The 15835-nt window shown below is 47.0% G+C and overlaps 2 protein-coding genes across 2 annotated transcripts in view; both read left to right on the top strand.

Moving 5' to 3' along the window:
* Positions 1-5: 5 nt before the first annotated feature.
* SRP72 (signal recognition particle 72kDa) lies at positions 6-14152 on the top strand (the record flags this gene model as incomplete). The annotated part of the gene is made up of 19 exons (XM_010561032.1): positions 6-54; positions 1270-1390; positions 3194-3317; positions 4133-4276; positions 5044-5155; positions 6291-6322; positions 6941-7065; positions 7157-7214; positions 7404-7535; positions 7931-8059; positions 8580-8652; positions 9221-9285; positions 10003-10098; positions 10555-10658; positions 11270-11347; positions 11996-12133; positions 12397-12434; positions 12752-12911; positions 13897-14152. Coding segments are annotated over 19 exons (1953 nt in total), but the record flags the coding sequence as incomplete, so codon positions are not given.
* A 1364-nt stretch (positions 14153-15516) lies between these two features.
* ARL9 (ADP-ribosylation factor-like 9) overlaps positions 15517-15835 on the top strand; it is a 15382-nt gene continuing 15063 nt past the window's right edge. Inside the window, exon 1 of the mRNA XM_010561030.1 lies at positions 15517-15593. The gene's annotated coding sequence lies outside the window, so the exon portion shown is untranslated. The remainder of the gene's footprint in view (positions 15594-15835) is intronic.

The raw sequence follows: 15835 nt of genomic DNA, 5'->3' as shown, positions 1-15835 counted from the left end.
CGGGCTGCGGCCAGAACGGCGCCTTCGCCCGCGCGCTCAAGTCCGTTAACAAGAGTGAGTGAGCGAGCGAGTGCCGCTCCCCGCCGCCATGTCGGCGCCGGGCCCTGCCGCGCCGCCGGACCGCACGCCGCCAGGAGAAAGCTCCCGGCGTCCGTGTGTCGTCCCGTCACCCCCCCGCCTCAGATCTGCCCCGGCCGGCGTCGCTCCCCGTGGTCACTGCCCGGGCGGGTTCGGCCTTGTGCAGGGCCGCCCCGGCGGGGAGCGGGTGGTTTCCGTCTGTAGGCTTCGTGCCGGCCTCCGGGAGCAGGGCGGCGGGCAAGGGGCGCCCGGCGGCTCTGCGGCACGCTGCCGGAGGCTTCGCTGTGGTAGGGGAGAGGCGAGAGGCAAAAGCGGATGGGGGAACCGAGCAGGGCAGCTGCCTAGGCCCCCGCTCCTGCACCGGGACCGTCGGTTGCTTCTCTTGCATCACGTAGGCCTTGCTGTAGGCCGGGCTTTAGGAGCCACTCGTGGGTTTTCCTTCAGTTCTGGTCGTGGGAGGAAGGAGGGCTTTTCCTCCTGGGAACTGGAGGAGTGGTGGTGTGCGTGGTGTGGACCGACTGAGTTGGGAGTGATAACTTGCTCGGGAGTGAGAGTCCACATTGAGATGCGTTGTCTTGCTAGTTTGGCATCCAAAATGGGATGGTGATACAAGGCACGTTATGGCTAAAAGTTCTCTCTTTGCTGTTTGTAGGGAGCAGGGACTCATCTCTTGTCCTAGCAGATCTGAGAGTTGGGACCACATGAAAAAAGCAAATATCAAAACCTATTTCTCTCTCCTAGTTCTCCCTCACTGTCTTCCACTGGCAGAAAGTATTAGCATGTAAAGTGAATACCTGGCTAGAGCCATAAAGTTTTTCTGTATCGTGTGCTTTTCCTCCTGTGTGCACTTGACGTGGCACTCGGGTTTTGGCACTGTGTTCTCTGCTTGGAAGTGAAATGACAATGAAAGGTTTGTCAAGGTGTGTACAGCTCCTTTGGTGCAGCTTTGTTCCAGGCATGTTAGCACAGCGGTCACTTCAGGTAAGTTCAGTATAAATACCGGATTCTTTTATGCTGACAGGATTTGTTTCATGATCTGAGCCACAGCAAGCCATGCCAGGACCCCTTTAAATTGACGTGACTGCTCTATGTGATGGGTTTTTGCAACTGTAAAAACATACGGCTCTTACAAAGCCTTAATGTGGCCGATAATGAGGTAGATCGTTGTGTTGAAACTGGTTTCTCCTCCAGTACTGCAGATCAGCAAAGACGATGTGACTGCACTTCAGTGTAAAGTAGTGTGTCTTATCCAGAACGGGAACTTCAAGGAAGCCCTCGGCGTAATCAACACCCACACTAAAGTGTTAACCAGGTGAGTTGTGGCTTCCTGTGCTCTACAAAATACAAAAACACAACTCCTTGAGAAGCTGCTGCAGCTTCAGTGGAGGGGACTAATAGGCAGCAAAATATGGAGCAGGAGGTCCTCAGAGCCGTTGGGATTGTGCTTCTCAGTGAAACACCGACTTATTCTGGGTGTGAGAGGTGGTCTGGATGAGTTTGGGACAGTCTAACATCTTGCTGTTACTCTTGAAGGGATTGTCCCTAATCTAGTTTTCATCCACCTTCATGAGCTGATTCTGCTTGTTGATGTGCTGGTACAAGGGAAGAGGACAGATCTCATGGGGAGTGAAGAGAGAAGGGAGAAGACCTTGCCAGTGGCAGTGAGCTGTTAGCTTTGCTTGGCTGTCTCATCATACTGCTCCTTGGGGTCCTTTTCTCTTGGCAGCCTGAAGGTACTGCTTCAGCTTTTGGGGTGATGCAAGGCCTTTGTGTATGTTCTCAAAATCGGGACCTTGGAGACAATTTGTATTTGAGAACAAGTCAAGTTTCCCATTTGTGTCGTTAAGCAGACTCTAATTTTCTTCCTCGTAAAGATGCTCTTTGTGCAATGACTAGGATGAAAATTGCTACCCAAGAACTGCCTGGCAGCAAAACTTTTGTATTTCAGATACTTCTCTTGTTAAGGAATTTCCCAGAGAAGTGTCTTGTAGTATTAGTGCGATGAAACATACCCTCGTTTATGTTCACATCTGACTAAAACATAATTACCTTATTCACAAATTCCTTCTTTCCTGGGATGGAAGGGGTTTAATTTAAGTTTTTTAGCTTGGTTTTTTAGTATAAGGAGAGGAAGAGGAATAATTTCTCTAAATTCAACTGGCTTCAGAGTTGTCCCTATAATTTCTTTAGCTTGGCTCTACTGTTTGTCTGTCTCTGTATCCTGCAGAGCAGGGAAAGTGGTGGTTCTTGTTCTGCCTTGAAGTTGTCCTGTCCTGCACTGAGGCTGGCCCACTGCTTTGCTTTAATTCTTAATGCCATTTGTTTGTTTTCAGACTCCTGTAATACTCAGCTGGACTGAGTTAATTTTAAATAGGCAAAGAAGTAGCTAGTGACAAAGTGGCACCAGTGATGAACTAAGGGAATCGCTGATTAATTTTCCTTTGGCTTAAGTGGTAACTCGGGGGGTAGGTGGAACACAGCATTCAGGGCACTGCTTGTTTGATAATGCTCCCTGCTGGTGTGAGCTTGCTTTCAATCCAATTCTATGTTAATATCACCAAACTCTTTTGCTGCAGTTCTGCTGCACTGGTATTTCAAAATAGGTTAATGTTACCGTTGGCTTAGTAGCGGACTATAAGAGGGACCGTGTTTTATACCATTTCCTTTCTCTCTCTGAGTCGATTCTCTTTGAAAGTTTGCAGTAACAATCTTTTGCTGTAATGATATGCTTTCTCCTTAAGAAGGAGTCACATAATGAAGTTTGGTATTGTTTTACCTTTAAGCATTTGATTCGCATAATCAGTAGGAGCCGGGGGGGGGGGGGTTTTAAAATGCCATGTGTCTGGAAACACCAGAAGAAAGGAACCTCTTCTTTTAGGTGAAGTTTTGGTGTTCCTTCTCTGTTGAACACAAAGTAGGTGTAAGATATTTTCAGTGCTCACCAGACACATAATTCAGTACTCTGTGATCATATGCTCACCTCTGGTGTTTGGCTCTTTGGGAATGTAGCAGTCTGTGACTAATCAGGGCTGCTTAAACAAGTGTGTTCAGGTGGGTGAATGCTGTTGAATGAAGACAACAGTGCGTGCTGTCAGCCTTTGTCTTGTCCTTGCAGTGACATCATTGCCTTTGAGAAGGCCTACTGTGAATACAGGTTGAATCGTATTGAAAATGCTCTCAAGACCATTCAGAGTGCCAGTCAGCAGACAGACAAACTGAAGGAGCTTTATGGACAAGTGGTAATTACAAGCTTTTCTTCCTGGTAGGAGTTTCCTATGCTGGATGCCTTGTCCCTCCTCTAATGTGGGGCAAGTATGGGGACAGAATTTCCTTCTCAGCCTTGGAGGTAAGGAGAGGTACAGTTCCCAACTGCTCCAGCTTCTGTGGAGCTTCAGTCACCTGTTGCTGGAGGCAGAGTTGTCGTCTTACTGCCACTGAACAAAGCAATACATTTGTGACTCACTCTCCCTTCCTGGGTCTGGCCTGATAATAGCCATCTGACTGAGGGGATGGAGGATGGAAGAAGCTGATGGGATTTATTTGTGGTTGAGCCATCTGCTTGCATTAGATACCTGTCTAGGAGTGGTTTGCAGGACCTGACATCTCAGGTGTTAGAAGTGAAGCAGAAAAGAAGTTGCGTTTCTTCTCTGTTTTCTCCCTGGTTGATCAGAACAGTTTTGTGAAGAATTGGCTGTCTTCTTTCAGCTGCATGAAAGACCATTCATTTAATCTCTCTCACAGAGAGGTGATATAATCTGGAGAAAGGCTGTTTGAGGACAGAACTGTGTAAACTGCTGCTTTTAAAGAAGCTGTTTTAGGAGTAAGAACTGTGCCATTTGCGTGCAGGTATCTGGTTTCATTGCTTGAATCCTTGCAAATGTAATCTATATAGAGAGTTTGCCCTTAAAGGTAGATGCAAATGTTAGTAGTGTTCAGCTTAAAACATACTATGCTCTGCTGCTGCCAGTCCATGGTGGGGGGGAGGAAGGAGGCTGTAGTTACTAGCATACACAGGGAAATACATTTTTGAAGGCTAATCCCTTCCCCTTTTCAGTTGTACAGGTTGGAGCGTTATGACGATTGTCTGGCTACATACAGGGATCTCATCCGCAACTCCCAGGATGAGTATGAGGAAGAGAGAAAAACCAACCTCTCTGCTGTTGTGGCAGCACAAAGCACATGGGAGAAAGTGATGCCAGTAAGTAAGTGTGTGTGTGTATGTGTCCAAGAGCAAGAGACAAGGAATAAAGGATATGGAATCATAGATATTTAACAGGACAGAAATGTGTTGCTGTCTCTTAATGACTTCTGAGTTTATTGAAGATCAATTTCCCCTGTATGGAGGAATAAATGCTGTTATTGTTCATGAGTTATACTTCACCTTTGATCTCTAGGAGGCTTGTATTAGTAGATGTCACAGCAGAGCAGGAAATACATCTCTCTGAACCTGCATTAGGCAGAACACCTGTGGTGACTAGCACTTTCCCCTGTCTCATTACCCTCTTGCCCAGGGTAAAGCTAACTGCCTGGATCACCCAGCCATGCTTGGGAATATTTTTGTTAATGAACACTGCAGACTGTAATGTTCTCATTTTTTCAGCAATCTTTGTCCTTGGAGGTGTGCACAGTATGCTCAGCCTTCCGTTCAGTGCTGTGGATCCACTTTCTAGTTCTCTAGAGTAGCAGTTCTTACCTGCCCTCTTTAAGCAGCTTAAGTAGTCCCCAAGTTCAGGCTGTAGTTTCATTGCTGCCTTATCAGTTGCCTCTGACTTTGTTGTGCAGTGTGAGGGAAGATCCTTTGCACTGTGACTTATTTGCCAGGTGTGTGCCCTTTTAAAATTGCCTCAATTTATTTTGCAAGGAATAGTTTGAATGTACATGAAACTATAGTTTGTGTCCGTTGCCTGTCAAATCTGTATAGATCAGTTGGTGTTTATGCAGTGTTACATTTGCTTTTCATGCTAGGAAGATTTGGGCCTTCGAGAAGCTACCTACGAGCTGTGTTATAACAGTGCATGTGCATTGATTGGGCAAGGAAAGTTGAATGAAGCAATGAAAAAACTACAGAAAGCAGAAGGTAAAAACATGGTGAGGTGAGAGGGAAACTTTGTGTGATAGATGTAGTTATTTGCTTTCTATAGACACAATCAGAGAGAAAGAGGTTTTGAAAATTTAAAAACTGCCCAGCAGCAGGATTTGTTGTAAGTTTCCATATGGTTACTGACAGCACTGGTGTTTTTGTAGAAGTGTTCCTCTGTGGCCTTTTTCCAGAGCCATGCAGCATGTACCGTCTCCTTGCTCTCTTACAGCCCCCAATTGGTGTTCAATTCCTTTGACCAGTCTTTTGAAGTAGGAAGTAGACACGAGTGTAATCTCTTCTCATAAGCATGAGATGTTTCATCTATTCTGACTCTTGGCTTTGTTAGTGTATGTGTATATATGAACATACCCTATAAAAAATAAAAATACTTCATGGTCTGAATTAGGTATGAAATTAGTATAAGCCAATAAATGAGCTTTTTTGCAAAGAAAATTTTTTTCTATGGGGTGGAAGGGTTTTTTTGTATGTGGTTAAAAAAAAAAGGCTGGGGGGAGAATTAGGAAGAATTAGTTTCTTTCTGATCTAACTGCTCTTGCAGATAAATAGGTCAATTCTGTCCTGATTTGGATGATAGAATAGCAGCTCTCCCATACAACTGATTTATTAATCATGCGTAATTTGAGCCTTTGTGCTGTGATAGTAGTCCTTCAGAGAGCAGAACAAGTGATGGTATGTGTACTGAAAACTGAGGGAATTGCTGCCCCATAAAGGGTGGTGTAATCTAAATATTGCAGGCTTGCAGCACTTAAAATAACTCTCAAGATGGTGAGCGGTTGGTGAGCAGTTGCAGCTGAGTGATCCCTATGGAAAAGATCAGGAGCTAGGTTTAAGGAAATTTGTTTAGGAGAGAAAATGAGTGTGTGAGTCTGCTCTCAGAAGGCAGCTTTGGGAGGGACAGTATCTCCTGTGCATTTGATATTTCTTCTGCATCATGTAGTCTCCCTCATGCTCAGTCCCATCCACCATCAGACCTGTAGTCTGATGTGCCCTTGTTAAGCTGCAGAAGTTTCAGGGATATGTGAAAAAAGTTTATGTTCCCCCATGCTTCTAGGCTGTTTTTTTTCCCCTAAAGCCTTCTAAACTGTGTTCTTCAACTTGTTTTTCCTTCTAGAACTGTGCCGCCAATCGCTATCAGAAGACTCTGTAAGTTCTTGATGTTGTTCTGGAAAGTGTTCGCTTTGCACCAGCATGAACGAGGGTGCAGTCATGAAGTGTACTGCAGATAGCCAGAGGATAGCTAAAGCTGCTGTGCAGTATTACTCAGTAAGACTTGCCACTGCTGCTGGTACCTGCTTCTGAGGCTGGGGCAGCAATCATGGTTGTTGCAGAAGTGTAGCTAACACTGCAGACTGCTGCTGTGCTCCTTGCACAGTTGCCTGTGCTGGTGCAGGCAGGATGGGTACAGGTTGTCTGAAACCTCCCTGTCACCCACCCCGGCTATGGATGAACATGCCAAATGGGTGGTGGGAAACACGGGAAATTTGTAATCGCTGTCATTGGTTCAAGCAGAGAGGCAGATTCAGCGCACAAGTTAAGGGTATCCAGATTCTTGCAAGAGCAGGTGAAGCTTTCTTTTCTCTTGGTTTATCCCACATATGCTTGTATTTGTGCTGTGGCTACAATCTTCACCTGCAGTACCTGGGGTACTTTGCTGTTAATACTGCCCAAAAGAGCTTGTAGACATTTGCCAGAAGAATGCTGAAGCCAGGGGAAGAGAGGTGAGATGGCAGCTTTTTTCTTTTTGCCTTGATTTTCCTTCAGGATGTGACAGAGGAAGACATTGAGGCTGAACTGGCCATTATTCATGGTCAGATGGCTTATATCATGCAACTGCAGGGTCGTACAGAGGATGCTCTACAGCTCTACAATCAAATAATCAAGTTGAAGTAAGGGCTTTTCTAAAATAAATGCTCAGTCTTCCACCTATAGAAAGGCCACTGTAAATAACAATGTGTTTTCTACTTTTCTTATCTGCAGGCCAACAGATGTAGGACTGCTTGCTGTCATTGCAAATAACATCATCACAATTAACAAGGTATAGAATTACCTTGCCGCTTTCAATGCAGCCCTTCCTGGTGGTTACTCAGCCTGCTTCTCTGCTTCTGTGGAGAGAAGGAGGATAATCAGGAAAGACTTTTTCCTAAGCAATAGTTAAATCGCAGACCCAGAGACCTTTTCTTCTTCAAGGAATGTAGTGAAATCTCATGATGTGTGATTTCCCCAGGACCAAAATGTCTTTGACTCAAAGAAAAAGGTGAAGCTGACCAATGCGGAAGGTGTTGAGCATAAACTCTCCAAGAAACAGCTCCAGGCGATTGAATTCAACAAAGCTTTGCTCGCAATGTACACTAACCAGGTAGGGGACACTGATCTGCAGTAAGTAGCTACAGATTTACTCCACAAGAGTTTGACTAGGCAAATGTGGATATGCAATTGTTCTGTGTCAGAAGACCACTTGGTTTAAGCATATAAATGAGGAATAAAAAAAAGAATCACCCCTAAAAGAACAGCCAGCCAGTTGTGCAGTGACTTGAGTGTTGCTGTAGGGAGGATGGTGTGGAGATGACTAGGAAACAGAAGGGGTTTATGGGGTTCTTAGATGCATCTGAAGTGCTACTAAGAGGAATTGTTCTTGGTTCTGTGTACCCATTTCATCACTAGCATCTCTTCTCAAATACAACTGGTATGTTAGCCCTTTGTTATGTGCTTGCAGAGGTTGAGTAAAGTGTATTCTCTCTTCCCACTCCTCAGGCAGATCAGTGCCGCAAGCTGTCGGCAAGCCTGCAGTCACAGAGCCCTGAGCATCTGCTCCCTGTGCTTATCCAGGCAGCCCAACTGTGTCGTGAGAAGCAGCATGCAAAGGCTGTAGGGCTTCTGCAGGTAGGTTAAGAGAAAGTACTCCTTTGGCCAAGCTCTATTTAAACTTGTGCTTTGTGTTCTCTTGTGCTGTTTCCCTTAGCTTTTGTATTGTCTGGTTTAAATTTCCGGGGTATCTGACTGTGCTTATTTTGGTTTGGTTTAATGCTGCTGGAAGGCATTACCCAACTGAGCAATGCTACTTTTAAAGGGAAATAGTTGCCTTGCACCTCTCATTTTTATGCTTGGGAAGCTGTCTGTAGTAGACTTCTAGGGTAAGCAGTGCGCTCTGCTGCTTTGCTTGCCAGCAGTTTGCAGCAGCCTCCTTTCGGGAGGGAGTGAGTGGCCTGGGACAGAAATCAGAGGATGATGGGCCACTGGCACAGTTTGGGGCCCTCCTCTGCTGTGTGCTGAAGCCTGCCTGTGCTGGAAAGCTTCCTTTGGTGCTTGCCAGCTTGCTGTGACTGAGCATGAGATGTGATTCACCATAGCAGCAGCCTGGTGCCCACACACATGTTGAATTGTTCTTTCCTCTGATTCTCAGGACTTTGCAGATCAGCACCCTGCCAATGCAGCTGAGATCAAGCTGACAATGGCCCAGCTAAAAATTGCTCAAGGTATCTAGTGTCCTCCTTTGCTGGGAAGTGTCTGCACATGATAATGGTCCAAGGGGTGAGAAAAACAGGCTTTAGGGCAATCTTTGCTGCAGTCACTGTTGTGACTGTGGTACAGAGCAGAGATGCTTTCAGTCAGGTTTTCTATGTATATGGGTATGGCAGGATAACACTCATAGCTTAAAATGGATGTCCAGTCTCCACAGATCCTTGGCAGAGATGCCCACAGTCTTTGTGAATAATAGGGCTGAATCTGTTCTTGGGTAGGAGGGTTTTGGGAGCAGCGTGGGGCTCCCTTATGCTACCATTCCTGCATACAGTCAGGCAGCTCAGAGTTGCTCCTGGAAGAGAAGAGCCTGCTTGCAAAAGCTTGCTCCTGAACCCTTGCAGGATGTGGCAAGGGCAGAAAGGTCCATTGTGTGGAGGCCTGTCCTTTATTCCTGGAAACGGGGGAGATGTTCTAAGAAGGGGATCGTTAAGTCCCTGTTGTTTACCTTTGGCTGGAAGTTCACAGGCAGGGTGAAGTGTTACTGTGACACTCAGAGCATGTTCCTCCCTGTCTCTCTTCTAGGCAGTGTCACCAAAGCCTGCATGATCCTGAGGAGCATAGAAGAACTGCAGCACAAGCCTGGTATGGTAAGCAAAACTCAGTCTGAACTGTGTAAGGTTTTTCCCTTGTAGCACAGCTTTGTACTGCCTGCTCCCTGTTACCTCTTCCCTGTGGTTTTCACCTGACCTGAGTGTCTGCAGGGAATTTGAGCCCATCTTCCTTGTCTTGGACAAAGGTGGGATTATAACTTGTATCAGGTAGCCTGAACAGTACTCTACCTGTCCGCAGAGATGCTTTCTGCCTCTCTTCCCAGTCTCGTAATCCCTCAGACCTGCATATTGCTGGATTTACTTGCATAACATGACTGGAGCAGCTGCTTCCCTGGTATGTAGTGTTGGGAAGTTTCTGAAGCAGCTTTAGGATAACAGGTATTAGGGAGAAAGTGCATGTGTTCCATCCCCACACCATCACCCCGGTCTGCACGCATGTCCACACCTGGTATTCGGAAAAGTTTGATGACCTTGAAAATGCTCAAGTGTACAGCGTAAACATCTTGAGCAGAGGCTGACGGTTGTAGGTCCGTTCCAATTGCAAGTGCGGATGATCAAAGTAATTTATAGGGGCAGTCAGCAATACCAGCTCCTTGCCCTGAGTCACCTCTAACCACAGCTGGTTTTTAGGGACAGAGCAGAAAGCTCACATTGACTCTGCTTTTAGGAAATCCTGTCATTTAACTGCTGACCCTCTGTCTATAGACAGCTTCCGTGAAGGATCTACTATAAGCTGCTCTTCAATGTTTGCAGGTGTCTGCATTGGTGACAATGTACAGTCATGAAGAGGACATTGACAGTGCAATTGAGGTCTTCACACAGGCTATCCAGTGGTATCAGCAATTCCAGGCAAGTGAGACCAGAGGAGCTAATGCGCAAAGATTTTTCTCAGTCTTTTCTAGCTAGTCCAAGTCATCTTTTCCTGTTGATGCGTAGCCCCAGCAGCTCATCCAGTTGGGGTTTTGGGGACCTGTGAACTCCTGTTCTGTGAGCATTTGTTTTATCACTGTTTCATTATTTTAGATGTGTTTCAAACAGGGAGCAGCAGCTCCTGTCAGATTAGGAGAGTGGGGGCAATGGGTGCCCAAATGTAGCAGTCAGGCCTTCTCCCTGACTAGAAAGCATTGTGGAGCAGCAAGCTGCCGTGTCCCGTGCAGTTCTGCCTGACATCCTAGAGTGCAAAGGTGGTCTACTTTCTGCACAACAGGGTGCTAACTCAGTTCTCCTTGGCCAGGTCTCAGGGGCATTAAAGCCAGCTCCATGCTGTGATAACGAGGAACTAATTATGGCTGCTGTGTCTTTCAGCCAAAGTCTCCTGTCCATTTGTCGCTGATAAGGGAAGCTGCCAACTTCAAACTAAAGCATGGCAGGAAGAAGGAAGCAATCAGTGACTTGGAGGAGCTCTGGAAGTGAGTTGGGTGGTTGCTGAACAGGAGGTTTCTGCCCAGAGACCTTTGCAAGCTATCTGGTGCCAGGCAGCGTCTGACAATGTTGATTGACTGTTAGCCATTCTTTAGAGTTGCTTTTGCACAGGGGCTCCAATGCAAAGCCATATTTTGGAAGGAGGGGGGATAATTAATTTGATCTATAGCTGATGTTTGCTTGAAAACCTGGTTGACTTGTCCCAGAGGCCTCTTGTGTGCAGCGAAGGTTGCTTTGGGGACTGGGATGCATTATTTTTTCTAGTGCTAAATAAACCATGCATGTCTAGGTTTTAGTTTTTATTACGCACTTGATGAGATTTTTTTGGGGGTACTGTTAGCTTGCCTTAGCTACTGGGACCTGGGGGCTTTTTTGTCTGTCATTGCCTGCTTCATGATACTGTGGAGATGTCTGCACCTCCCTTTGTCCACACCAGTGATGTTTGGTGATGTGCTCTGGAGGAGACCACAGACTGACATGCCTATCCCCACAGATAGCAGCTATGCTGCAGCAGCAAGCACTGCATGGTGATACCAGTCTTTGGGATGAGTGTGTACCTTGGTAACTTGGTCCTTTTCTTTTTTTTTCCCTGACAAAGGCAAAACCCAAAAGATGTGCATACTCTGGCACAGCTCATCTCTGCCTACTCCCTGGTGGACCCTGAAAAAGCTAAAGTGTATCCTTTTGGTGGTGGTATCAGAGCAAAGAAAGAGGTGTTTGGGCATTGCTCCCTTGGATTTCAGCTGTGTGTGGAATTCAGACCCACTCTCACCTGAAGAAAGGCAAGGAACATCTCCAGAACAGCTACCATATCCAGGTCAAGTTGTCTGGAGCTATATTATTTCCCTGACTGGTTTGATTACTGCACGATCCCGGGACCCTTTTGTCTTTGGCCTCCTTCTCTCTGAGAATTGATAACTTAAGACTAGGTGGAACCAAAATTAGGAGCTCCTTCATCTTTTCTGTTGGAGTCTTAAACCCGTGGTAGTAATGCAGGACTGTGCCCAATAAAATATGACTAAGCTCTCACTGACCCAAAACACCAGGTTCACATACCGCTTTTGCCACACTGAGCAGCTTTCAGAGGAAGTTGCTGCTTCTGTCCCCATATCAGAGAAGGGAAAAATGAGGCAAATGGTGATTAAGCAGCTCATCCCAGCTTGTGTAGAAAGCTGGTGAGACAGCCCTGTAGGCCTGTCTGGTGTTGTCAGCATTACTAACAGGCTGAATTTGTTCAAGCTGAAGTTGCCTATTGCTCTCTGGACAAACCTGAGTGTTTATCTTTTTGCTTGCTGGTTTGCATCCCTGAACTCTTCCCTTGCAGTCTTAGCAAACATTTGCCTTCCTCAGACACCATGTCACTGAAAGTAGATGTTGACGCACTGGAGAACTCCCATGGAGCAACCTATGTTCGGAAGAAAGCTGGAAAGCTCACTGGAGACAACCAGCAGAAGGAGCAAGGGTAAAGTGGGCTGCTGTAGTTCTGGTGCATTTATTATTTGGGGTAGCACAAGAACCACACCTGATGTGGTGGGGGGCATTGCTGCAGAAAGCAGGCTGGTGGAAAGGGAGCCTGATGTTTAACTGCAAGGAGCTTCAGGTAGCAGCAGACCAAGTTTTGAGAGAGATGGGAATGGTTTAGCTTCTTCCAGAGATAATTTTTAGTTGACTTGTTTGCTGTTTCCATGCTGTGTCACAGCAGCTGTTTCCCTTCTTGCTTTTCAGACAAGGGGATGTGAAGAAGAAGAAGAAAAAAAAGAAGGGTAAGTTGCATTTCCTAGCTGTTGACATGGCACAGCTCCAGAGAGCTCACCAGACTGTTTCTTCAAATAGCCAGCCTTCAGCTCCCCAGGAGCTGGAGCCCTCTGCTGGGACTGGGTCCCTGTGAACCCAGATCTTCATGATAGCTTGTTTGGATGGGGCATTTTTCCACAGAAGTGAGAGCAACACCCTGACAGGGTGATGTGGGTTGCTGGGCTCTTTGTGCTTCCTGGCTACTCACATCCCATGCATATCCCTTCGTGATACCTCTCTAGTGTCTTGACCCCAGTCTCAGTTCCTGGTGCTGGATGTTCTGCAGGAAAGCTGCCTAAGAACTATGACCCCAAGGTAACTCCCGACCCTGAGCGGTGGCTTCCAATGCGAGAGCGTTCCTACTATCGTGGACGGAAGAAGGGCAAGAAGAAGGATCAGGTTGGCAAGGGGACTCAGGGTTCAACCACAGCTGGCTCCTCTGAACTGTAAGTACCCATTTTGCAGGGTTTGGTGTGGGGAGTCACTCCTGAGCAGCTGGGTGGCTGGGTTTGTGCTGCTTTTTCTGTGGCTCTGTCACCATGCCAACCGTGAGTAGCACAAGTGAAACTGTGCTTTGCCGCTTGAACTTTCTACCAGCTGCTTTTCCCAAAGATCCCTATAGGTTGCTGAAAATCAAAATGATATGATTGGCATGCTTTGCTTGAAGGTGCCAATGTGCAAATAAAATTCCCATAGTCTTTTAACGTGCTTTTCTTAGTTCTGACAATGAGATGAATTCTGCATGCTTTCTCTTGAGCTATTTGCTTTCAAGTCCTTTGGTGGCTGGAGAACCATTAGCCATGATTTGGGGAAACACTATACTTCCTTCTAAGTTGACACTGATTATCTGAGCTGGAATCAGGGTTTACCATTGTGTATGAGGCCTGACAGCAAGATGGTGACTTACTAGCATCTGAGAGAAGGAAGTACTTCTAAAATAACAGCAACTCAGGGACTTGCCAGTGCTGTCTGATCGTTTCTCTTTACACAGCTGTCTCAGAAGCATAAAAAGCCTTTTGTGACACTGTTGGCTTGAGCAGTGTGTGCAAGGAGAGCTGGCACAAAGATTCCTCTGTGGTTAAGGAGAGAGAAAGGATGTTGGGTTTGCACTGCCTAAGCATGGGGGCCTGAAGGGTTTCTTGTGTGTTGCATGAGCTGCCACCTGTCTATTTGAAAGTTAACCTTGCTTTTGTAGTTGGGGACTTAAGCTATCTAGTAAACATAACAGCTAGAACGTCCTTTTACCCATCAGCCCTTCTCTGTACGTTGAAGTTTATTCTCCTTGCATGAGTGCCCTCCCATACATAATGCTACCTAGTGCTGTCTTATGGGGCAGCTGCTATTTTTTGCTGTCAGCTTCCTGCAGTAGTGCCGAGTCTTGTAGGTGGCTGTGAACGCACGTGGTATCTCTTTCTCTCATTTTCCCTGCAGGGATGCCAGTAGGACTGCCAGCAGCCCACCTACCTCCCCTCGGCCCGGCAGCGCTGCAGCAGTATCAGCCACAAGTAACGTCATCCCTCCCAGGCACCAAAAACCTGCTGGTGCCCCAGCCACCAAGAAGAAACAGCAGCAGAAGAAAAAGAAAGGGGCTAAAGGAGGGTGGTAAAAAGCAGGATGTGTAACCTCTCTCCTGCAATAAGCGACACTGGTTGCAGAATAAAGGTCAAAAGCAAGTGCTGGTGAAAGACTCTTGGCATCCAGATCTCTGTCCTGCCTGTGGGTGGTCTGGGGGGAGATGGGCTGGTATATAGGCACCATGATGTGTCTGCTCACCAAGTTGCCTTCATCACGCTTGCCCCCACTGTGACTTAGGGTGTTGCCATCAAACTCAAATGCAGCCCCAAAGAAGAAATCTGTCCATGTTGCCAAACATTTAAAAGATGTGGAATAATCAAGAACTTGAAATGTAGTTTTATTCTCCTCCTGCATTTGTTAGTTAAGGCCTTCAGCAGATTTATCTGACAGTGTGTCTGACTATGTGTGATGGACGCATGTCTTCTATGTCTCATCCCAGTCAGTCATTGACCACCAAAGAGCACAGGCACAAAGGGTCTTGGAAAACAACGTATGGGTTAAAGTATACAGGAGAAGATAATCTGAAGGGGGAGAACAAGGCTGTTAGTAGAAAGCATGGCGAAGTGTATGGCAGCTGACTTGGTGTCCCCTTTTCTGCAAGCTAGCTGCCTTATTCTGGTGGGCTTGGCAAAATGAGAGTGAGCTAAAACAAAGTGGCTGGTTGTGATGGTAGGCTGCATTGAAGAGACATTGCACTTCTCAAGTGGAAGCTGGTGGTGAGATGGAAGATGTGTCTGCTGTCCTAGAACTCTGCAGGTAGCCCCCAAGCATCTCTTGAAACGTCTGGTTTGGTCTGAATGTAGCAGAAACATTTTTCCATACATGGACTTTCAATAGGTAGAAATAGCACCTCAGGGAGAGTTGTTAGATGTCAGGCCAAAAGGCAAAGGCTTCTGTCTCAAAGAATTTAAAGCAAAGGCCCGAGGAAGTGGGGAGCAAGGGAAATGTTAACTGTGGCTTAAACCCCCCTGCCCCTGAGACCCCATGGACTAAAAATCTAAGTAGAATCTACTCTTTATTACCTTGACTGTACACTGGGAACATCTAGGAAGGGGCCTGAATGTGTGTTGTGTTCTGAGTGAGAAGAAAGAAGACGAGCATAGAGAAAACAGCTTTATGAATGGCTGTCAGAGTTGCTTGCTGCCAAGTGAGTGCTGAATAGAAAGGATTGTTCTAAATGACCTGCCTGGCTGATGTGTCTTCTCTTAGCTGGCAGCTGGTGACTACAGGAGAGCGAGCGCTATCCTGTAGTGACACAGCTTCTGGAGAGTGATTTGGAGGGAGGAGATACTGGAGGAGAATGCGACTATGTGTTCTGCAGGTGTCTTCTCTGGTCAAACCTTGCTGAAACTCTGACCCGATGGAAACGCTGACTGTGGCACTGCTGGAGCCCTCACCAGGCTGCCTGGACAGTGCCCTGACTGCGTGTCCCGGAGATGGGTGCCTAAGTAGAAGCGAACTGGGAGCAAATCCCATTGCGGGGGGAAGAGGGCAGCAGCTGTGGGGAAGGCCTGCCTTCCTCTAACAAACAGCAAAAAGCCACCTGTGAAACGGTTCGCTTTTTACTGAAACCAGTTAAGATCTCAGTCTGACGTTGGGAGCCCAGCTGTCGGGGGAGGGAGCCCTGCATTTGGGGCTGCAGGGGGAGCCCTGCCGGCGCACAGGGCTGCGGGGCGAGCGAGCTCTCCGTACGTGAGTCCCTGTGTCCGTCTGCGTCCGTGCGTCCCTGCACGCCGTCGGGCGCCGAGCGGAGCGGGGCGGCCATGGGCACCCGCCTGCGGCCCGCCGCGCTGTG

The sequence above is a fragment of the Haliaeetus leucocephalus genome, unplaced genomic scaffold (genome assembly GCF_000737465.1).
Source record: "Haliaeetus leucocephalus isolate CR32 unplaced genomic scaffold, Haliaeetus_leucocephalus-4.0 Scaffold140, whole genome shotgun sequence".
Classification (NCBI taxonomy): domain Eukaryota; kingdom Metazoa; phylum Chordata; class Aves; order Accipitriformes; family Accipitridae; genus Haliaeetus; species Haliaeetus leucocephalus.
This window is presented reverse-complemented; position numbering and strand designations above follow the sequence as displayed.